The sequence below is a fragment of the Meriones unguiculatus genome, chromosome 1 (assembly GCF_030254825.1).
Source record: "Meriones unguiculatus strain TT.TT164.6M chromosome 1, Bangor_MerUng_6.1, whole genome shotgun sequence".
NCBI lineage: Eukaryota > Metazoa > Chordata > Mammalia > Rodentia > Muridae > Meriones > Meriones unguiculatus.
Window position 1 is genome coordinate 33,343,294 of NC_083349.1, and position 25,042 is coordinate 33,368,335.

The 25,042-nt window shown below is 41.8% G+C and overlaps 1 protein-coding gene across 1 annotated transcript in view; it reads left to right on the forward strand.

The window, feature by feature from the left end:
• Gnaq (G protein subunit alpha q) overlaps positions 1–24,500 on the forward strand; it is a 230,554-nt gene extending 206,054 nt beyond the window's left edge. Inside the window, exons 6-7 of the mRNA XM_021659255.2 lie at positions 17,120–17,273; positions 20,210–24,500. Of these exons, the coding sequence (XP_021514930.1) occupies positions 17,120–17,273; positions 20,210–20,400 (345 nt within the window). The 3' untranslated portion in view covers positions 20,401–24,500. The remainder of the gene's footprint in view (positions 1–17,119; positions 17,274–20,209) is intronic.
• The last annotated feature ends 542 nt before the right edge of the window (positions 24,501–25,042 follow it).

Here is a 25,042-nt window from a genome sequence, read left to right on the forward strand (position 1 = left end):
GATAGGTCTCTAGGGAAGGAAGAGAAAGATGAATCACAGATTCAGGATATCGGTTCCCTGTCTCATTTCACAGAGAGGGAACCTTGAACTTCAGAACTGTAGAAGGGAAATGAGACCATCATCTTCTCCCCTTCCTGAGCAATTTTTTTCCTTAGAGGACTTAATACTGGGAAAAAGAGTTCAGCTGCTGTAAACCTGAATCCCGAAACAGTTCCTTAAAGAGCTGGGAATGACTTCCGTCTCAAGAAAGCATTGGAGCTCAACTTCTCTAAGCTCTGCTCCCCATTCCCCTTGGTTGTATGTGGCTCGTTCTGCATCAGTAAAAACACCATCGACTGATCAGGAGCATCTTCAGACTGTTTCCAAATGGTATCTGGAGGATTTTATGATAGTGGGCCCTTTTAGCAGTGATTTCCTTTCTCGGGCTTTAGTTACTAGCTCTTATCTGAGGTACAAAAATACTAAATAAAAAATCTTAATAAGCAAGCAACTCATACATTTTAGTTAGATTGCTGCCACAGTCATTCTGTTGTACTATTGGTCTTTTTAATGCCTCACTGTGCAAGGTCTGTGAGGTACATGTTAGCATTCTTACATATGTGCAGGTTGAATGTTCCTTATCAGAAGTTCAGGATTCTTAGTCATGTCTGTTCGGGGGTTATTTTTACTTCTTAGGTTTATGTTATGTCTAAGAGTAGTTTCGCCTGTAATTACTTATGTGTACTGTGTGTATGCAGTGCCCTCAGAGCTCAGAAGAGGGCACTGGAGCTATTGCAGCTGAATGCTTGTGAGCCACCATGTGGGTGCTGGGAACTGAACCTGGATCTTCCACAAGAGCAACAAGTGTTTTTAACTGCTGGGCCCAATCTCCAGTCCCTGTTCTGGATTTTGTTGTCAGTGGTTCTAATCTTCTTTGTTTTGTTGTTGCAGTTCTGGGATCCAGGCCAGAGCTTTGTGCCTGCTACACTTCGCCACTGGGTCACTTCTGGCATTCAGGGTTAGCTGTTACTGTTTTTAAGGATTTTAGAATATGACTTACACATACTGAAATTGAGATCCGACTCTAATTGTGAATTTTACTTACAGTGTGTACACATACATTCTCAGCATAACAGCAGTTTGACATATTTCTAGTGAGTTTTGACCGCAGTGTTTCACATAGGATCATATGTGGAATTTTCCAATGATGTCAGTGTTCAATGTTTCCGATTTTTGCATCATTTAGATCATTTCAAATTTCACGTGTTCAAATTAGGACCCACACACTTTTATAAGGAAAAGGTACCTATAGGGTTTGTACTATGTGAGGATTAAGACACCCAAGGAACGTCTCAGAACAGGTCAAAAATGACTCCTGTGTTATATACTGAGGGATTAACATATTTAGACAGTGCATATCCTGCCACAGAGGTTTATGAGAATTCTGCTCAGGTTGCCCTCTGTAAAACTAGCTTTTCATAAATCGACAGCCATATTAGCGTGTTCCTCATTCTCCCTGTAAAGCGCTCTCTTGGCCCCTGAATTTGGCACCCAAATCCTGTTAATGCATTGCACAGCTGGTAGCACGATTTTGAAGGAGCACAGGAGCAGTTCAGCCTTTTTGTTACTGGGATGATTAGAAGAAAGCCGTGGTTAAAAGTTGAGAGAGCATTTTCAATGTTAGATGAGCTGATTCATGTGAAACACGTTATTTCAAGAACTATGGAAGGAGCATTCCAAGAACTGTTTTCTGTCAGACGGGGCGCTCCAGTGGACAAGTCACCAGTCCCAGGCCTGAGACACTTCTGGCTTCCTTGAGAGACCCTTGGTGACTGCCCGGGTCAGTGAGCATTTCTGAAGTAATAAAGTCAATGCTGGGAAACACCCAACCACTGGGCTCACGCTCGACCGCGAGCCACTCGCGTGCTCTCCCCAATGAGTGCTCCTTTAACTTGGCCACTCCGCAGTCTCTTACCTGTTGAGGGTTCAGAAAAAGATCAGTGCTTTCAAAAGAAAAAAAACTCCTTTCACTCTGACATAAAAAATTCTAATAGGTAAGAAGAAAGTGATTTTAAGGGTAAAATTATGACAAGAGTTTTTAGATTTTTTTTTTTTAAATTTTGTTGCTTAAAAATAGGAAATTGTAGCTCTATTCAGTAAGTCTGCAAGGCAACTTAATATTGTTAAATTTTGAATCATTTGAATCAGTGCGATCACTGATGAGCTTTCTAGTCATTGATGTTTCAATAATGTGTGTGCCTTTTGTTGGCAGTATTATGAACATGTAAACGTGTACATGTGTGTGAGTGTCTGTCTCAGTGTGTGTGTGTGTGTGTGTGTGTGTGTGTGTGTGTGTGTGTGTGTGTGTGTGTGTGTTGTGGGAGAGGGTGTAGCAACCCCAGCCACACAGATAAAAGAATGTACCTGAGCAGCGTGACTTCAAGATCACAGTCTCAACTATTCATTAATTTGCAAAAGTCCTCAGTCAAAGCAACTAAATCTTCCCCTAAAAGAATGCAAATAGAAAAATTGGCCAAAATTTAAAATCACTTTTAATTTAAAAGACAAAATTCAGTGAGTTTACAGAAGTACTTCAGAACTAGAAGTCTAACGGGAGACAACAAAGCTCACAAAACAAACAGAAAGCCTTGGAGCAAGGGCAAGAAATTGAGTTCTAGTCTTGGCTTCACCAAAACCACCTGTGGGCTTGGGGTCACGCTCTGCTTTGGCGCCTGCAGGCGGGTTTGCTGTAGACACGATAGGTCTGTACACACCCAGCCCTCCAGCCGCCTCCACTCCTCGGTGCCGGTGAGAAGTGGCAGCTCCGCTCTGGCCAACGGCGTCAACCCGGCGGCCACGTTTATATATGCAGTGTATACGCAGGGTCTGCGCCTCCTGCCCATACCCGAGCGAGCCGCTCCTTAGTGGTTAGAGACCCTCGGGTCCATCTGAATCTCCTCAGACCATCAAGCTTTCCTTTTCACTGTAAATTTGAAAGCTCTTGCTGTCTTCACCTGGGACCTTAGCTATAGTCTCACCCAGAGACCGCCCAATGTTAATCTTTGTTGATGGCTTGACAGTTCAGCTCCACACAGAAATCTCTCAGACTGACTTACAGGCAATACTCAGGGGCTTAAATTCAGTTTCTTACTGAGGTTTGTTTTCCTTCTTGTATACTGAGACTTAGAGAAAGTCTTTCGTCGTGCAGTTTCCTGAAGGCATTTCCAAGCTCTCTGTAGTGATTGAGTGTAAACACATCTGCAGCCAGCATTTTTTAGAATGGGGCTCCTCCTTTCAAATTAATTTGTGCATTTCTTTAGCAGGGCACAGTTTCTGGTAGTGTGAATATAACAACTTTGGCCAGGTGATCTGGTTTGTTGTTTGGTTCATTGGAGGGTTTCTTTCGAAGTCCCTCTTGTTGAAACCTAGTTGCCCAGGAAACAACCATCAACTTGAAATTAAGAAGTAAAAGGTCTTATTTATTACTATTATTATTATTATTATTATTATTACCAAGAAGGAAAAGCTGTTGTCTCATACAGGGCCTACTGCTTGTGCCCACAGGGGGGCAGCATAGTTTTGCAGGCTGCCTCAGTTCAGTTACCCACAAATGCCCTCTACTCCCATTACAAATTTCTGCCTATCCTGACTAACCAGTTATTCAGGTCTTTTCTTCATTGCATTTTCTGAAACAAACTCAGCTATCTTAAAAGATTGCATGTATGTTGCTTACATGGGGATCATAGCACCTGCTTGTTCATTTTACTAATTATGTGACAGACATGTTGAGTTTTCATAGAGGTTTGCTTGATTCCTTACATCTTCAAGTAGGAGAGCCACATAAACTATGTATCTTGGTTTATTTATTGAAAATAGATTTTTTAATACAGTATATTCTGGTTATGGTTTTTCCCTCCCATAACTCCTCCCAGATCCTTCCTACCTCCTCATCCACCTAATTCCACAACCTTTCTCTCTCTCATTAGAAAATAGACATCAAGCCAGGCGCAGTGGCAGAAGGCAGAAGCAGGCAGATCTCCGTGAGTTCAAGGCCAGTCTGGTCTGCAAAGAGAGTCCAGGATAGCCAAGACTACACAGAGAAACCCTGTCTTAAACAAACAAACAAAAGTCATCAATACTAAATAGATATAAGAATTGGGCAAAACAAATAGAAAAAAAAAAGAGCCAAATAAAAAGCACATGAAACACATAGATGCAAAAACATGCACTTTTGTCCATACAAAAAACCGTAAAAACAAAAAAACAAAATTTATAATATAGAAGCAAAAGACCTGTAAGGTTTAAAAAAAATAAATAAAAAAGCCCAAACAAAACATTGTGAGATAGAAAGCCTCCAAAATACCATTGATTTAATTTGGTGTTGGCCATCCACTACTAAGCGTGGGCCCTACCCTTAAGTGTGGTGTTTGGGTGTTGGGAGACATAAATAAGAGAACTAAGTTACACTCCAGGGAACGGCATAGATGTTGGGGGTGGAGGGCTAGCTACCATAGTTGTGATATCAGAGAAAGAATGAGTTGTTTTTCCAGCTTGATGACTGGGAAGGCTTCAAGAATGGTAGAGGTAATAACAATGAAAGAAAATTACAGACATTCTCAGATAGAATAAGGGGGGAGGTGAGTTTTTGTATATCCTCTTGGAAATGACCTTAACTGATTCATAGTTACTGAGGTACTGTAATTGTAAAGCCCCCTTTACAGTTAATTTTGTTCTTTTTATGTCTTCTCCATTTAGTAGTTAAGTTAAAGCTGCACTAGGACTAAAACTTCAGGGAGGATGCGGGTTAGTTTGGTTGGCTGGTTTTTGTATTTATATTTTTAAAGGGTTGTGTATCAAATCCATATTTCAGATAATCGTAATAAATACAAGAGGCAGTGTAATTGAGGTTGTTGGGATTTTTTTTTTTGAATGGATAGAAAAGAAAGGATTGCCAGATTTATTTTTGTTGTTCTTGTCCTGCTACGAAGTGAACCCAGAGCCGTGTAATAAAACCTTTGTTTGGTTTTGTGATGTGAGCTTGCTGCGTCTAGGCTATGGCCTAGATTGACCTTGGCACGTAGTTCTCCTGCCTCAGCCTTTTCAGTACTGCCATCTCTGGCTCGAGGTCAGTTTAACTAGTCTTATAAATAAGGCTTTCTGTGCAGAAGACTGGGTACCTGTGGGGAACAGTGAACCTGAGTGGAATGGGGGCAAGCCATATCGCACACGCAAGTGCTGTTTTTGTGAGACTAATTTCATCGGTGTGCCAGTATGCTTCTGTCAGTGACTAGGCCAGGTTGCTATAGAAACTATTTTTAACTGTAATCAGTAGTTTGGAAAACACTACTGTAGTGGAATGTCAGTCTATATGTTTGAATTACATGCAGTGCAGTTGCACCAGAGTTGACCTGGAAGACCTGTCTCAGTGACAAGAGAAAAAATACTATCATTCATCATAACTTTATGTAAATACATTCACCCTTCACTATACCCGCAGTTTCTCACCCACATTTACCCAGCATAGATGGAAAATATTTAGAAATGAAGAGGGATCTTTGCATACAAGCCTGTTCCTGCTGCTGTTTCTTCAGTATCTAGTCGCATAGCGCTTATACTGCACTAACTGATACAGTGTGCTGGGGATTGCTCCAAATATGTGGATGTGCAGGTTAGATGAAAACTACTGCCCCATTTTATAGTTTTGAGCATCCACAGACCTTGGTCCTTTCTGGAAGATCCTAAAATGAAAACAGAGAATAATTAGGGTCTCCTACACATTTAAAACCTGTTTACTTCAAAAGTGCCCATTACCCAGAAGGGCCATTTGTAGCAGGAATCCCTGTGGTGAAATGCCCCAGCCGTCCTTGACAGCCCACTCTTCTCATCGTCTGTGGATGTTTTAATGGGAAGCAGTTTATGCCTCACACTTACTGTAGGCATACTTTAGGAAGAAGGCTCTCAGAACTTCCATCTCTCCCTTAAAAGCTAACTGGGGGAGTGAGAATTAAAATGGCTATCTCCATTTCCCATAACAGGTGAATCTGTTGACACATTCAGGGTCATTTTAGGAAGGCTAAGCCATTGACTGTGTTTTCGTCACTGAGGATTTAGACTGTCAGTCCCTTGATACGATAGCTTTAGAAAAAGATGCTACTTCAGTTGCAGTGAGATGCAGGTTTAAGTGAAAAGGTGAGTACTGAAGTATTCTGTTAAAATAAATAGCTGAAGATACAACTCTTACCAGTATGTCTGTCGCTGGATTGATTGGCTTTCCTCTTACAGTCGGGTGGAATGGGACTCCTGACCAGGAAACTGGAACAGAGGCAGAAAAGACTTAGCAACCGGCCTCTCCTAAGCACCTCTCACCACAGTTCTTCTGCTCGCTCTGTGTGGCTTGTTTGCTGTGGAAGGTTTTACAGTGTTATTTAATCTGATAATTCTGACACTTAAGAGACAGACCTTCTGATGCCACTACCACTCCCCCAAACACACACACACTCTAACCTTCAGGGCAGCTTAAGCATAAAGATTTAAGTATAAGAAAGTTTAGGTTTTTATTTAATATTTCCTTGGAAGTGTCCCTATATGTTTCTTACTAATAATTTAGCCTATTCTAAATACTGTAGTTTCCAGCACATCCCTACTTAGAAGTTCAGATATTTCTCCACCTATTTGTATTGTCTGGATACCTTAACAGTTTCTTCATCCCATTGGGGTTGGGAGTGTTTGTACACAGAGAGGCCAGAAGAGGGTGTTAAATCCCCTGGAGGTGAAGTTACAGGCAGTTATGAGTTCCAGAGTTAAGGAAACCAAATTCCCAGACCTCAGCAGAAGCAGCAAGTGCTCTTGAATGCTGAGCCATTTCCCTAGCCCTAGCCCCAGAGATTTAAAATCTGATAGGCTGTTTTGTAGCAATAAACCATACACTTACTGGCCCCCTGTAGTGTCACTTAATATGGTCAGAGATTGTACATTGGCTTTTGTTTTGTTTTTGGTGTCAAGGTGTGTGTGTGTGTGTGTGTGTGTGTGTGTGTGTGTGTGCGCGCGCGCGCGTATAAACTGATACTGATTGCAGCCAGGGCCTTGTACAAGCTATCACTGAGCTAGCTGCTCCCAGCCTCTCTCTGACATTTCACCCAGCTATTTCCCAGGTATATCACTGCTGTTTGCTTGCATACTAATGTTTTCCTTCCCGTCTTTCTTCACGATACCTGATCCTCCATTCCATTCTCTCCCTACCCCTCCATTCGAGGGCTGGAGGAACTGGTTTTGAGCAATTTTTCTTTTTCCGTTGGCTGTTTCTACAGATGTTTTTTTGCATTGCATTATCTTGGATCTCTTAGCTTCACAAAGCTCTCCACTCCTTTGGACCATCCAGAGCACATGTGTTTATGACATGTAGAGCATTAATATTCTAGATTTGTTGGGGTTTCTTATTGCTGTTACTTTATTTCATCTTTGTCTGGCAGTATAAGGCCCTTTAGCATATGTTTTAGAAAAACTATTTCATTTAAAATCTTGAAAAAAATCATTAAGTAAAAAATTTTCATGATAAAAAGTTAAAGAGCAACTGTGGAGAAAATATTTAAATTATAAAAAATTAACACTTAATAGTAAGTTCTTAACTTTTTGTGGGCATTTTTGATTTTGGGTTTATTTTTGGTTTTTTGGTCTTAGGGTACTTAGTTTCTCGTACAGTTTGATACCTTTTTCACTTTTCATATTAATTACTTTCATGTGGGCTTTATATATTATCCTGGAGTTTAAAGAAAGTGTGCACTACTTCTCAGCGTTTGTTGGTGCGGAACATAGCCGAGCACTGTGGAGTTTTCAGATAATACCATTTTAAACCAAGACTGCGCGTGAATGAAGTTGAAGACGCTGACCTTTTGAACAAGCAGTGAGTGTAGGTTAACGATGGCAGGGCTTGGCGCTGTCAGAATAACAGCACTGGCAGAGTATAGACGGAAATCCCTGGACCCTGCAGGTCATACTTCACCCCAACACCACCAACACACTGTTCAGTGGGTCCCAAGCCCAAGTGGCTGAGATGCAGTGCTGTTTCCCCCAGCCCCTTCGTCCTGTTGGCCAGCAGTGCCGAGGAATAGGGAAGGTGAACAGGGACAGAGTGAGTCCACTCAGAGAACATCACTAGTCAGTCTCATTAACTGAGATGGCTGCAGGGATTCTGTGTGCATGTGTGTATATGTGTAACATGGTGTGTGTGCAAAGGAATGGTGAGAATTCTGATACATACAAGATACATACAAGCCCAGCTTTCCACGGGTTCTGGAAATTTGAACTCAGGTCTTCGCAGGCACGCTCCCCAGTCCATGCATAACGTTTTAAAAGCAGCCTCAGGCAGCATGGAAAGTATGTCTTCATCTTTTTATAAGAACTATTTCACAGTACTTTTGATTTTAATGCCACGTGTGTGGGTTAAGACAACTGAAAAGCCTTTTTTGCATGTCTGCAACACCTGAATAAATACAGTGCCCTGAGATTAAACAAATGATTCGAAACTCTTATCTTCTAAACAAAATAGATGTTCTTTTTCCTCAAAGAAAAAGAAAATTAGAAACTCTATGGGAGAGTTTTAAGATAGAAGACAGTAATGGTAAAGCTCAGAGATTCTGTGGCAGAATATGGAGACTTTCTCTTAGCTCTTTTGTATCTGCCCACACTTTGTTGCACATTATAAATCTAAGCATGGATTGTTAGTAAGTAATCCCAAATTAATGTTACCAGTGATTCAAAATGCTTTGCTACTAAACATGTTTCTCTCTTTTTGCATTTGTTTACTATTGTGTTTGTGTGGATCGGAGCAAGTGTGTAAAGGTCAGACAACAACCTATAAAAGTCATTTTTCTCTTTTTATCACGTGGGTTCTTGGGATCAAACTCAGGAGGTCAGGCGTAGCAGCAGGCTTATGGCCAAGATACAGTTCTTAACTTGTTCTATCTCTTCACCTAGAAAATTAGTCTGAACATTCATTGTTCTTTGTTCAGACTGGAAAGAGGGTGTCACGGTTGAGAGCACTGGTTGCTCCAGCAGAGGACCCGGGTTCAGTCACCAGCACCTGCACGTGCCAAAGGATCTAACGCTCTCTTCTTACTTCCCCGGCACTGCATGCATGTGGTGCACAGACAGATATTCAGGCAAAACAGCCATATGAATGTAATATAAAAACAAGTAAGTCTTTAAAAAGGAAATTCTGTGCTGTTGTGCAAATAACGATGGTTAATGGTATGTGTACTCCTGCCCAGGACAAATCTGTAACTGTGTTGATCCTATTATATCAAGTCATTATTGTGCAGAAATATAGCTTTAGGAGTATAACATACCAAACCCATGTAAAAGGACGTATATTCAGCATGTTCTATGTATTCTTTTAAGAAACCTTGTAAGCCAGCAGGTTATACCACCCTCCTTCTTAGTGTTCTGTTTATTGCCAAATGTATTCTCATTCCTTGCCTTATTTATCATTTTTTTTTTTTTTACTTACTGTCCATTCTTTAGTGGAAATTATAGTTATGCAGCCTGTGAATAGTGGAAGAAAAAAACTTCAGGATGATGCATGAACCTCCAGTGCTACCCCATGATCAAGGCTCACACAGCATCAGAGAATGCTCAGTAGATAAAGCGTGTGCTGTACAAGCTTGCGGAAGATCACATGCCCAGATCCACATGGAGTCGGATGCAGCACCTGACTGTGGTCTCCGTGCTCTTGTAGGGCGATGGGAGGCAGAGACAGGGCAACCCTCCAGGCAACGGCTGACTCCCCAGGTTGTCCTCTGACCACCACATGTACACCACATTCGCACGCAGGAACGTACATACACACAAAGATGTCAGCCATATAAATTCTTAAGGTTTATCTCTTTGGATATAAGACAAGTCAGATTATCACCCCACTCATAACACCCCATGCTGTTGGCCAAAGTACTAGCCAGCCGCATTTCTGAACCATGAAAGCATCTTATTTTGAAGCAATAAAACAAATATTGTAGTAAATTACTTACAACTATTTCATCTTTATTTTCCTGGACTCAGACTATCCCAGGCCAATAAATGTTAAAAAAAAAATGTCAGATTCAGTCTGATGTTCTAGTATTTATGATTGGACATCTGTGTTCTTTTCAGGGTACCCAGAATTTCTGGCTCGAGCCTGTTCTCAGTAATCCTTTCACTGCATGGTCAGAACCTGCTCCTATCTCCCTTTAGGCAAAGTTTCAGTTTGGCCAGGTTACTGTGCGTCGCCAATAGAATTGGGAAGAAAAGCAAAGCAACAATGCTGGTGCTCGAGCGCATATTGCTCCTGGCCAGCAGCATCTGAATAGGGTTACAGCTGCAGACTCCTTCAGTCTGCTGTGGCTGCATACCCAAGCCAGCCAGGAGAGAAAACTGAGCTGACTCCGCCAGGGCCCTGTTAGCAAACAGGAAGTTTTACAGTATACTGGGCTACTTTCTGCTTAGAGAGGCCTAGCAATGCTGACATGAGGTGCTTCAATCTTAACACTTATCTAAATAATTTAATACCTAACGTGCAAAATGACAAACTAATAAGAAAAATAGGATGACTCTAGCATACTAGTAATGTAAACAGATCAGACAAAAAGAGCAAAACCCACAGAAGTCAGCAGACAGTCCACAAGAAGAGAGGACTGCAGTGAGCCAGCCTGTTAGAGTTGTAAACCTGGCTGCTGCTGAGAGAAATTCAGCAATGCATAGTGAGTTGTTCCTTTTTCACTGTGCGTGTCATCTGCTGTGGTGTTGCATAGAAGCATGGATGGAGGTCCTAGAGGAACCAGTGCAGTGAACACATTCGCACATCCCTGGAGCGTGTAAGCTGGTTTAACTCTTGCAGAAAGCCATTGGGTAGTCCTAATCAAGAGCTTGGAGATTTCCTCTTGTAGTTCAATAGTCATTGATTTCAATTTAAACTTATCATGCCATCATTTCCTCTGCTTGTTGTTCAGCACAATTCTAGTGGGGGAGAGGGTATCAGCGGAGTATGTTAAGAGTGACTGGTACCTTGGAGCCAGCATGGAGAACTCATTTCGTCTCCCTCATGTTCTAGGAAAAGAAGAATCACTGAAATCTCCAGAAACCTGTATCTTCTTATTTGTTGTCTGCTTTGACTTCATTCTATCTAATTAGATAAATCTAATTAGATTCTATCTAAATCTAGCAAAGAGGTACAGAGGTGGACTTCAGCAAGTGAGATATTTTTCAGGTAGATTGTCTATGACAGTGATTCTCAACCTCCCTAATGCTGCAGCCCTCTCTAATACAGATCCTCATGTTGTGGTGACCCCAACCATAAGATTATTTATGTTGCTATGTCTAAACTGTAACTTTTCTACTGTTATTAATCATATCATAAATATCTGATGTGCAATCCCTGTAAAAATGTCAGTTGACACCTAACGGAGTCACAGCCCTCATCCCCTTTTCTAGGATGAAATGGAAATAGAGATTTTTCAGTCAGATCAGCCACTGGTCGTTTGGCATAGTCAGCACTAATGGGTCCACTGTGCTCCAAGATTACAGGCTACTTCTTCAAGTGGCCTCACTGTGTAGGTGCATAGTTGTTCCTTTGGTTCCTTGGATGCCTGAGCAGCATCCTTAGGCACTTGTTGAAGTGTCATTTACATGAATGGAGACCCAAGGAATTTCAGATAGTTTGGAATGAATAAGCTATTGTTTTGACTAAAATGTGGAGGTCTGTCTATCTTCATGGTGTGAAATGTATGACTTTTTCCATTAGTGCTCCTGGAAACAAACTACCAACTTAGGAGCTTGGGAATGAACCACTCTGGTCATCATTAAAAGTAGAATAAAAGAAACATCCAGAACTGGTCAGGGGACTAGAGGCTCCTGCATTTGTTGTGGGGTAACACGTTACGCTGATGAGATAGCACACAGGATTTAATTTTGAAGCATGACAAAAGAGTATTTTAAAAGTAGTAGGGGACAGTTGTTTGGGTTATGAAACACAATTACATTAGAGAGAAAGGAAGGAGTGATCTCCCTGGAATTGTCAACAAAACTGCCCCAAGATGGTAGCCCAGAATTAACAGGTATGAATGGAAAGCAGGATAAATAGGAGGGAAGGCCAGTGAATTGAAAAGTCAATAGCACGTGCACGAGGGATGTTAAAGATCTGAAGCCACTCTACTCCAGTAAAAAGTGTTATGAGTAAAGAGAAGCTTCTTGTAGAAATTAAAGATAGGCTTTAGTTCACTCACATGTCAGGTTAAGAAGGCCAGATATGTAATTGCTAAATTGAAAGAACAATGTGTTGTAAAATAGACTTTGAAAAGAGGCTATTGTTTGATCGTGTGACTGAACTAAACCACCATGCAACATATAGCAGGGTTGTGAAGAGTTTGAGTTAGCTTGGGTGACTCCATTTTGAAATGAGAAGCTATCTTGACCAGAAGCTGAACTCATGTACCAGGAAATACTCCTTTACAATAGTAAAGGAAGTGGTCTCAGTCTCGAGTTCCAAGACTGCACATCCAAACCAGAGAAAGTCCCATGTTTTTCCAGTTTCTTCTGTTGTGTCCTTCTGCTCTCCTTTGTCCCTCCTTGACCTATCTGTCTCTCCCAACCACCCTTCTCTTCTGCTATACACTGGCATGCTACACTTCACTGGGGCCCCATCTGTGATCTCATCTCTGCCCAAAACCATAGACCTTGGGGTAATAGGCAAATCTGTTCTGTCCTTTTGCCTTTCTACACATCCTGGGCGGCAGAACGTGCTGGCATGTGTACAAAGCCACCCTACGAAAACTTTCTGGAACTGTCTTCAAGCCTCATTGCACACCTGATTTGACCTCAAAGAGCTGCATGCAGAGATTTGCAAAGAACAGGGAAATCATTGAGGAAACAATGTGTGTCCAGCTGGGCTTGGTGTTTCTGTCCTGTCTACCTCTCTTTTCTGATTTGGGTAACAGAAGGGGGTGACTAAGGAAGGAATTAATTTTTGTCCATTGAAGTCATATGTCTGTTGTCTTCTTGGTTTTGTCTGGGTTGGGAGTTGAGCGCTTTCTGAGATTTTTGAAGATAACCCACTTTAACATGTGGAAAGTCTCAGAAGCAGAGTAATAAGAGGACTGGGTGACTCTCCAGTTCTTAGCAGTTGAGTTTGCCTGGATTTGGGCGCATGTGCAAGTCTAGAGAATGGAAATATTTTACTGGCTCTTTTTGAGCTATGTATTTAAAATAAGCAAATTGCCTCACCGAGAGATTGGCGTATGGTAGTTGTTACCCCAGTATCATGGCTGCCCATGTAACTGGATCACAGCTGGAGCCTATGTCTTATTCTGTATTCACAAACTCTAGGAGACGTGAAAACTGATGCTCAGCCCCTTTGCCCAAGGTCACACAGAATATTTGCAGTAGTGCTATTCTCAGATCAAAAGTACCCAGCACCCAGTCCTGGCCATTCAGCGCTGCCACAGCAGCAGTACAGATTCTTAGGAATTCCTGGACACTTCCCTGCCTGCCCCCCAACAGTGTAGCGTTGCTGGAGATGCACCGTGAAACACAGCCAAGCCTTATCCCAAATAACCAAGGAAGGGAAGAGATGCTCAGAGGATCTCTTGTAGGTTGCATTGGCGGGTCTTTGAATGGTCTTTTGAGTTGTCGCCTTAGTTGATCAAATAGACAGTAGATGTTCAAAATGAAACAAACACCAAAGGAATGATCTCATGGTTCCTTGTTAGAGAATTGAGTTTTTAAATTATTCACTGTTTGATGTGCTGCAAATGATAATGATCATGGTTCAGAGTTTATGTTATAATGAGTTATTATGTACAGTAATTAGGTAGAAGCAAATATTTGGATTTTGCTCTTTTAAAATAATAAAACTTGTTAGTTTTCCTGAAGGCTTTGGCTCCAGTAGGCCCACTGCATTACAGGGCATGGCCAGTCATGAGTACATGGACAGCACAAAGTGGACTGCTGGATTATTTAAATAAATAAACAAACAGTTCTTGGGGGCAGGTAGAGAAGTACAGGTGAATCTGGAAGCAATTGGGGGAGGAATAAAAGGTGTATATAACAGAAATGCATTGTATGAAATGTCAAAGAATAAAATATTATTAAATAATGATATTTAATAAAATGTATGAGGTATTTCTCAGTATGTCTGAAAAGAGGGAAGCTTGTGGTAGCAATTAGAAGTTAAACTGGTGCTTAAGATGTTGTCTTGGATTTCCAAAGCATAAAATCCTCTTACTTTGTTGATTTTTTTCCTATTTCCTAAATAGAATGGCACAGATTAAAAATGGTGCCTCGTGTGGCAATATTATCACGTGCAGTTCATGCAGGACACCCGTGACCGAGCAGACAGTGAGTGTGTGTGTGGCTGGTGAGAATGTCCTAACCTCTGAAGATCTAGGTTAATGAATTCTTTTTTTTTTTAATTTTACTTATTTGTTATGTATATGATACTCTGTCTGCATGTACGCCTGCACACCAGAAGAGGATACCAGATCTCATTATAGATGGTCATGAGCCTCCATGTGGTTGCTGGGAATTGAAGTCAGGACCTTTGGAAGAGCAGCCAGTGCTCTTAACCTCTGAGCCATCTCTCCAGCCCTAACGAATTCTTAAAGCATCGTAAACTCCTTTGCCCTTGTACCGATCAGTCCGCTTCATGAGCCTCCTTCTCTGGTTATTCTGTCTGTACATCTGCTTGTCTATCTGAACTCTGTTGTCTGATTTAAAAGTCCCTGGTGTTCTTTTGTAATGGAAAGCTCAGGAAACAGTCTCCTCCATGTGCTTCTGGCATCAGGAGGTAACACTGGACCACTTACCCTCCAAGGTTTCCAGACAGCATGGGACATTACTGTACTCTAGAAGCTTCATTTCAGTTTCTTTGGGCTCTGTCCTTCCTCCAGCAGTGGGCTCCAGCTGTAAACACCTCACAGATGACTGTCAGCCTCAGGAATGAGGTGATCTGATTTTCTACATGTTTGTTTCTTCAGCATCTAGTTTGTATGTACAATCACTATCCTAGAACTTATATCAACTCTGTAATTTGATAGGATTTATCAAGCTATAAAAATGGTCAAAATATCAAGGAATCAGTCAGGTGACTTATGCCACATTCTTGCACTGCCTTTACCTGACTGGGGCAGCAAGAGAATAAAGGAAAGATAAACACACAGACACACAGAAAAGCTAAAATTTAGGAATCCAGTGATCTGGGCTCTTGGGTGAAATGACCACCAAGCCCAGAAGCTCTGTTTGTGGCACACAGTTAGACAGGGTGAGGGGGTTGTTGCGCACGGCTGATTGAAGTGGTGGGTTTAGCTAATCTTCATAGGAACAGCCCTGAGGCTGCAAACATCAGGAGGAGAAAGCTATGGTGGACGCTTTCTCCACACGCTGTCGACGTTCTGACGTTCTCCCTAAAACCCAGGGAAGGGTCTGTCATCCCTCTGAGCCTCACCCGGGAAGATTTGCCATCAGGATGACTCACTGGCATCCTTGCCCTGGCCATGCACATGTCAACACGCATTCACCCAGGACCGGTCCCTCTTCCTACAGAACTGTGTCGCGTAAAATAGTGAAGGATCTTTTTATCAACTAGGTCTTTGGGTGTTTTGTTTTGTTTTGTTGTACAGCTGTGAGAGAGAGCACGTGTGTATTGGTGATGGAACAATGAGGTGGAGAGTCTATTGAAAGTCTGCTGTTCAAACCTTTAGTTATGTTGACTGGACAGAGAGAAGCACCAGTCTGTTGAAGAGAAATGGGAAAATTCAGCTTTTACCTGTGAGCAGCAGTGCCCTGAAGTGGACAGGCATTAGATACCATTGTGTTAGGCCTTTCAGTAACTTTTTATGCAAACTTGGACCAGACTCCAGCCTGTAGAAAACCAGCTTCCAAGTGGGGTCTAGGGCCCCAGTGAACATGCCCTGGCCTTTTCCTGGTTAAGAAGGATGTCTGCACCCAAGCCAAAGGAAGGCTTCTTGGTGTACTGTGCCTAATTGGTCACACAGCACCCCCAGTGTTGCAGGCATGCAGGCTACAGTCACAGCCTTAGAGAATTGTGTGTTCTTCATAGAACCTACCATCTTTGTGCCATGCTTTCCCCCAGTACACAATGCCAATAAGGAGGAAATGTCTCCTTACCCTGAGGGTTTTCTTACTTAATGCACAAGTTCATGAAGTTAGAAGCGCCAGGGAATGGTTCACTCACAGCACAACCCCTTCAGATTTCAGAGCTTGCATTTTTCTCTCTTCGGTCTCTGTCACCAGAGTAAGCCTGAAAGTCTTGCCCCAGGTAAGCACACTTACAAGTGCTGAGGAAGAAATACTGTATTTTGCCAGGCAGGGTGATGCACACCTTTAAATCCAACTTGAGGGAAGCAGAAACAGGTCGATCTCTCTGAGTTTGAAGCCAGAACAGTCTGTGTAGTAACTTCCAGGCCAGCCAGACTGGACAGTGAGACCATGTCTTTAAAGCAAGCAGAAGCTAGATTTTTATCTCCAGGTTGTTACTTTGTTTTAGCTGTAGTTGTGCAGGAGTGCATACAGTGAAACATGGAGAAAGAGTGCACCAAAGAGCAGTGGTGATCCCAGGTACCTGCTGACCCAGGAGTGTGTCTGTGTGTGTGTGTGTGTGTGTGTGTGTGTGTGTGTGTGTGTGTGTGTACATCGGTGTGGTATATTCTAGATATGCTTAGGGGCAAGTAAGTAACTTTGATTTGAACGCTTAAAGCATAGTGAAGCTCCAAATAAATGTAGTTTAGAAAATACAAAGTGTAGCCTGACGTTTTTTGCTTAACTCATGTCTTAAGTATTTGATTATGAATAAATATTGTTGGTGGAAATTTATTACAGCATGTCAGACACAGCCTCGTTGTCTGGGCCCTGATTACTTTCTTTTCAACCCTAAGAAGTTATTTCAGCAGGTATTTTTATTACTGCTCTCTTCTGCTTGCCAACCTGAGAGTTGAAATAGTGAAAACAGTCAGTGTGTCGTGAATCATTTACATATAAGTTCTGACAACTCAGGCTTTAAAACTTGGAAGTACACAGAAGATGGATTGAACTTAAGAAAGCAGCCAGTTCACCAGATGTATAATTCATTCCTTGTTTTTCTGATTTTCTTTTTCTCCAGAACCGAATGGAGGAGAGCAAAGCACTCTTTAGAACAATTATCACATATCCCTGGTTCCAGAACTCCTCTGTTATTCTGTTCTTAAACAAGAAAGATCTTCTAGAGGAGAAAATTATGTATTCCCACCTAGTTGACTACTTCCCAGAATATGATGGTAAGTGGGCAGCCTTTGCCAGCCTTGCAGCAGAGAAAGGCTTGTGCTGTTAACACTAGTGCAGGAGGCAGCACGGGGCAGTTCCCAGAGCTGTGAGCCTCTGGGGTCTAAGGGGAGCATGGTGCAGTGCTTGGAGCCACTGCGTTCCTGAGGCCATGCTGGACTAGAAGTGACTGTTCTCTGACTTGTAACGACAACAAAGGTTTTATTCCTAATGTTAACAGTTATGGGGAAAGCAACAAGTTATCTGATGTTTTGAAATAACCAACTCAGAGAAGAAATAATTCAGTAGATTTTTCTATCAGCCATTGTAATTTCCAGTTTCCTTCCCTTTAGTTTTGTTTCCCACCTCTGCCTCTCTCTGGTAAGGAGCGCACCTCTAAAGTTAGTATTCTGAATCAGTACTTTATGCTGTTGACCACGACCAGGGATCTTAAAGAAGGCAGGGTGTATTTGGGCTTATAGTGCCAGAGGGGGGAGAGTCCGTCATGACTCTTAAACAAGCATGACAGCAGACTTGAGACATGATGGCCAGGGATGGGAAACTGAGAGATCACATCTTCAAAACGAATGCCAAAGCAGAAAGTACCAGATGTGAGACGAGACTATTATAAATGCTCAAAGCTCACCTGCGGTGACTAGCTTCCCACCGCAATCCACACCTCTGAAACCCCCCTACACAGCACCGCCAACTGGGGACCAGGTGTTGAAATATCCCAGTCTGTGAAGGACATCCTCAGTCAAACCACCACATATGCTGAGGCTCAATTCTCGTGCAGGCCCTTCCCATTTAGAGTCACTTGATTTCCCTTCAAGCCAGAGCAATGAGATCTGCTTTATAAATGTGTGACATGAGTGTGGTACTTGCAGCATTTGCTTGGGGGATCTTCACTGGTGTTTAAGTAAACTGATCGCCATCGCCGGAGAGGGAAATCCCACAGTCCTTAGTGCTGGTGGCTATCCATGAAGTGCACTTGCTGCAGTGCTCACTCGAGTGGATCTCCCAGCTACACTCTGTGGTGCTGACGACAGGAGGTCACCTTGCTGAGGGAAACTTGCTGACAAACTGTATCCACACCCAGCCTCCCGGCAGTCCAGAGGCCCCAGTATATATAGCTTAACCTGCAGTGGGCAGGCCAGACCTGAGCCGGCCCCCTGCTGTTATAAAGAACTCATTGCAGCCACACATTTTCTTAGGCCTGTGTTCTCACCACCACATCAAAAGTGAGTGGTGTTAATGCTTAGTCTCTGGCCCTTTACTGGGCTGTCCAAGCTGTAGTCCATACAGTATTCCTCCATTCATAACGACTGATGGAGTTGTGGAGAGATGACTTAGCATATTACCTACCACAGAGTAGGGCCACATCCCGAAGTGCTTACAGGGTGAATGTATCAGCAGAAGACACATTCTACTACAAGATGACATCATCAACAAAGGCAATTTGGGACACAGTGGTTTTATCCCTTTAAAAGCTACCTAAGAAAAGTACCTCCTTGGAGGTTAAGGGTCACTCTGGCTTCATAGCTTTCTGTGGGGCTTTAGGTGCACACGCCACCTGTTGCCAAGGGTTGTTTTCTCCCCTTTTAAATGATATCCAGGCTAGCAGATGGGAAGAATGTCTCACGACATCACTTGGTATTTCCCTAAATGAGTATCAAAGTTAAATATCTCATGTGCTCATTGGTTATTTATATACCTTCTTTAAAACTGTCATTTCAAATCTTCTGTCCAATTTTAATCAGTTCACTTTTTTGTTGAGATATATATATATATATATATATATATACACACACACACACACATACATACACACATATATATGTGATCTTTATATATTCTAGGTGCTAAGTCCTTATGTATATGAATTGTATAGACTTTTCATTTGATAATATACTTTGATAACAAGTTTTTAATTTTGGTAAGGTTCGGTTTATTTTTTCTTACACTGCTTCTGCATTGGGGTTGTATGTAAGAATCAACTACAGAATGATTATACAAGTGTGCTAGCTAGTGTTTTGTTTTGTTTGTTTGTTTTGTCTGCTTAACACATGCCAGGGTCATCTTGGGGAAAGGACCCTCATTAAGAAAATGCCTCCATCAGAATGGCCTGGAGGCAAGTTTGAAGGACATTTTCTTGATTAATGATTGGCATAGGGCCACCCCCCAGGCAGGTAGTCCTGAGCTGTGTAGGAAAGCAGGCTGAATGAGCCACGAGGAATAGGCTAGCAAGCACTCCTCCATGGCCTCTGCTTCAGTTCCTGCCTCCAGATTCTGGCCCAGACCCTTATTCATAATGGGCTCTAAGCTGAAATAAATAAACCCTTTCCTCCCCAGATTGCTATGGTCTTGATGTTTATCAACAAAATAGAAAAAAACTATGACAAGTGTTTTAGTTTCACATGTGTTGTTGTTTGACTTACAAGTCCCAGGTCACAGTTCATCTTTTGAGGAAATCAATGCAGAGCTCAAGCAGGTAATCACATCACGCCCACAGGCAAGAACCGAGAGAATAAATGCATGCTTGCTGCATCTAGTTCTTTTGTTGTATGTAGTTCAGGAACCCCTGCCTGGGGAATGGAGCCCCAACAATGGGTCTCCCTCCATCAGTTAGCAATCCTTCACACATGTCCATGAGCTAACCTGATAATCTAGATAATCCCTCAGCTGAGACTCCCTTCTCAGGTGACTCTAGATTGTGCCAACTTGACATTTAAAACCTAACCGTCACAAGTTTCTAGTTTAGCCAAATAAAACTATCATGGGACAATGTATGAGGCATAAGAAAGTACAAACCAACTCCTATCATCACACAGTAAATTCCATAAGATCTGGAGTATGGATTAGCTTCATAGGACAATATGTGCTGGCTAACAGATAAACAAATGTGTAGTGCATCACATAACAGACTTTGCTCCTCCTCTCTGTTGGCAAACAGGACCCCAGAGAGATGCCCAGGCAGCTCGAGAATTCATCTTGAAGATGTTCGTGGACCTGAACCCTGACAGTGACAAAATTATCTACTCCCACTTCACATGCGCCACAGACACGGAGAACATCCGCTTTGTCTTTGCTGCCGTCAAGGACACCATCCTGCAGCTGAACCTGAAGGAGTACAATCTGGTCTAACCGTGCCTCCCAGAAACCGTTCTTCCCTTCCCTATGGGCTGTTGAAGAAAAACAAGAGGGACTGTATTTCTGTGGGAAACAATTTGCATAATACTAATTTATTGCCGTCCTGGACTCTGTGAGTGTGTCCACAGAGCTGTAGTAAATATTATGATTTTATTTAAACTATTCAGAGGAAAGAGGATGCTGAAGTACAGTCCCAGCACATTTCCTCTTTTTTTTTTTTTAGGCAAACCTTGCGACTCAATGTATTTTAAATTTTTAGTCATTCATTCACAATATTAAAGCACTCCTGTCATTTGTTCTCTCTCTCTTTCTCTCTCTCTCATCCTTTCTCTTCCTTCCTCCGCTTTCGGTTGACCAAAAGAAAGCTGATTTTTCTTCTTCCTATTCCATACCTCCATGCTGTTTTTCTTTTCTCTCATATTACGATGGCCTTTACCGTAGTTCCATTCCTGGTCAAGTTTCTCTGTCGAGTGATGCGGTCAGGACAGTGTCATTTGATTGAAGCCGTCTTATGTCAGCTTCGTTTAACAGTGCTCCTGATAAAGGTGTGTATGTGTTACCACTATGTTTTAAATGTATCTCTCTGGATGCACATCACAGCTAGTATTTCTTTTTCAATACATACATGCACATACATGTATAATCTGTATCGTCTTGTCTCACTTGAGCCAGGACAGTGGGTGCCCATTGATGGTTAAGAGGCATATCTTTTAGGTGCGGACCGTCAGCCGTAGCTGATTGTACAGAGAAATATATGGGAGTCAAAGTGTGTAGGCACAGGCTGTGAAGAGGTCCTTGCTTCTCCACCCCTTGTGCCACGTCCTTCCTCTCTTCCTTGCTTCCTTTTTTTTCTCGTTAGGTTTTTCACCCTCTCTTTAAACCACAGATGCCAAATGATATGCCAACAGACACTACATTCCCCAGCAGCTGCTGCCAGAGCCCTCTTGTAGCTTCTTCATTTTCTGTTTGTTTCAACTTTCCTTCCCTCCTGTCCCCCCTTGTGTTTGGGCCATAATTTTAAAATAATTTTTATTATGGGTATGTGTTGCCAAAGCCAGATTTTTATAAGACAAAATAAATTAAGAATTTAAACAGTAAAAGCCAGCGTCTCAAAATGTAAGCATTAAGACAGGGAGGGGGATGACAGCTGCGTGTGAACCGGAAACACACATTGCCAAACAGTTGCTAACTGAACTGTGTCTCATGGTCCGTTCTTTTCTTTAAGGTCATGGTCCGTTCTTTTCCCTAAGGTCAGTGCCAGTGTCCAGATGAACAGTGTAGAAAAGTGCCCTGTGTGGTTTGTCATGAGATCTGTTCGTATCTCTACTGGCACCAGTTGTGTGTTCTTTTTAAGTTCAAGTGAGCCTGCCAAGAACACTGGATAGTATTAGCCTGAAACCTTTGATTTGGGGGAAAAAAAAAACAAAAGTGAGCTGGCTTTACCACCTTCAGGATCTTCTTGAACTGGTCACTTGAACTTCAGGAAGATTTGTCGACTTATTCAAAAGTCACCACTCAGTGTTCCGTCAAGCATGTATTTATGTGACGATCATCTAGGAGAGACGTTAGGAATTCTCCCTGTGCAATCTGTCAGCAGATGCAAGCAGTGCTGAACATGTGTGAGTGAGCAGCCTACACCATATGTCATTTAAGTAGATCGTGATTGCGCTAAGGCTGCTGGGAAGTTAGACTGGGATACCAGTGTCGTTCGTGCTTGGCACTTGGCTGAACTTCCATATAAATCACTTTTCTTGAATAACAAAGGAGGGAGAGAGTGAGCAGCTCGCTGTGTGAACATTGAAATTGCTGACTCGTAATGAAGTGTTCTCATGCTTTACTCTCCCAGCCTCAAAACAACACAGCTACTTTTTTATCCCTTGCTCTAGAAAGCACCTGTAATTTAATTAACAGACTGCCTGTAGGTATAGTGCAATTATGAATGCTCTGATCATTGTACATACATCTCTCTTGATATTGCAGCATCCGTACTGGCTTTGTAATCATTAATTTTTTGGCAGATTGAATGTGCTGTATTGATATGTATCTATGTAATTGTATTGTATGTCTTATAGCTAATTCACATTTTGAATAATGTTATTTTATTTACTTTTTTAAGAGAGGAGAATGTAAATTTGTCAGTTTATTTCTGACTAGGGATATTTTTTTCCATTTAGAAAAGAAGAGAAAAAAAAAAAAACCCTTACTATCGTACAGAGCGGTACTAGCATCGTGCTGTCTAAAATCATTTGCACATTCCCGAGTAGAGGTGTGCTGACCTAAGACCCAAAGGTAATTTCATAGCAAACACACAACATCTGTCAGAGCTTTTATACAAACAGAGACCAACTTTGTAGACCTTTTGCCATTTGACCTGGGGTTGGAATATGAGCTTTTATACAATTCATATTCTTATTTGGCAAATGCACAGTTTAGCATTACCTCTCTGATGGCCTTTATTAGAAAGGCAGTTTTAGAAGCTATTGTGATCCACTAAGGAAATGTTTTATCAGCTAGAGACCACTGCTTGCCTGAAAGGGCAACCTTAAATCTGGTGCAGCATAAAAAAAAAAAAAAAAAAAAAAAAAAAAAAAAAAAAAAAGAAAACAAAAAAAAGAAAAAAAAAAGAAAGAAAGAAAATGAGTAAAAAGTAACATTTTGATGGCCTACAGTATATAGAGAAAACCTCATCACAGGATCTGAAGTGTTAAAAGTCCTAAGGAACCGAGCTATTCTATTTAATAGAGCTGTAGTAGATGTAGTTCAGTAATCCTGATCTCAAGCTCAGAGCTGCTGAGCAAAGCAGGGAGAGGTCGCCATGTTGTGTTTATGAATTGAGGATGGAACTTGCTATGCAGAATTGAAGTTGTGGCTTCGCTGCGCATCCTGGGGTGCATGACAGGCTCCCTTCTTTTGAGAAAGGAAAACATTGATCACCCTAGCCACAGTGACGCCTAGACACCTAATTGTATCCACACTAGTCATTGAAGCTAAAAATAATTTTATTGTTGTTTCTTGTTTGGGGTTTTATTGAAGGGGTGAGGGGCGGGAAGGGCTTCTCAGTTTTGTACAAAAACAAAAAACAAAAAACAAAAAAAATGAAGTTTACTCATGCTTTCTCTTCTATTGTGATTGCAAGCGTTCTAAGCTGTGCCACTGACTCCTGTTGTTGATGCTTTAGATAATGGAGGCTTGTGAGTTTTATGGTGACTTGGGCATGTCTTATTCAGAAGCAAAACGCAGACCACAGAAACCCTTCCTCAGCATACCAAGGCAGGCAGCCACCTCATGAGTCACCCAGCACATCACAGTGTGCCGTTTACAGATGACGTCTCCCTTTTGTGTGCAATGCGCCAGTTCCCACCCACAGAGAAGTTCTACTTGTAAATTGGAGGTTTATACTATGCCTTACAGAGCTTAAATTCAGAAGTCTGTGCCTCATATCCGAAACAAAGGGAAAAACACGCCCGTGCAAAAGTGAGCAAGTCCTATAGAACCTGCTGGGTTGTCCTTAGTTTCCTTAGGAAGAGCTCTGTTGAATGTCCTGAGTAGCTGGGAAAGTCTTCTTAGGAGCCTGCACGTGTTGTTTACTGGCAGGTGGCATCCACAGTGATATTTAAAGAACCTGGAACTCGGGGGGCCTTGGGAGTTTTGTTTTGTTTTCTTTCATTTAGGTTACATTAGCAGGCCTAATAGTTTTAAAAGGTAATTCAGCCAAAGGGCAATTTACTTTTTGTACTTCAGACTTATTATTGATTGTCAAGTTGTACGAATTGTAATTTAAAAATTTATACTGCCACATGATTGTAAATTTTAGTTGTCTTAAGTAGGAATTGGTGAAAAGCTGTTTATGCTGGATTTGGGTCTAAATGACTTGATTATTTGCAAAAAAATAAAATAAAATAAAAACTAATAATGGGAAGAAAGGGCTGCATAACAAGATACTGCAAGACTCAGATCTTGGTTGGAAATTCCTCAGATTCCTTCAGATGAACCCCATGCCCCTTTGTTTTTAGTTTTCAAAAGAATGAATGAAGTGAAATATAGCAGAATGTTAACCCATATAAAAATAAAGTGTACCCAAATATTGTAATGTATATCGCTGCTCTTCTTAAAATTAAATAAGGGTTTCAAGCCACTCAAGTGATAATTAACAGCATCTCAATGGATACAAATAAGGTATACTTGGGCATACATTATATTTTATTCCAAAGAAAACTCTTTGGTTAGAAACACGTACAAAAATGGAAGCTAGTAATGTGTGTTTCTCTGTCTCCACACACTTCCAGCATGTGCAGCTTTCTAGATGTCCTGGCACTGTGTCTTTGGGATTCAGTTTTGGTTCTGGACAATTAAGAGAAGTAAAATGTCCTGGTTGTATGTGATTGGGCAGACGTTTGGGAATCCAGACAGCTGCCATTCCACAGGTAACTTGCTGAGACACTACACTTTACCTTTCTCGCAATAATACCGTCTCCTCCTATCTCCCCGCTACCACCCTTCAACAGCATCCATGCCTCTATAGAGTCATCTGTTCAAAGTATGCACACACACCTGACGCACAGTAGGTGCTCGGATACGTCCTCCCTACCTTTCCCTATCTACTGTGGAGCCTCCATCTCCATAAAATTTGAACCTG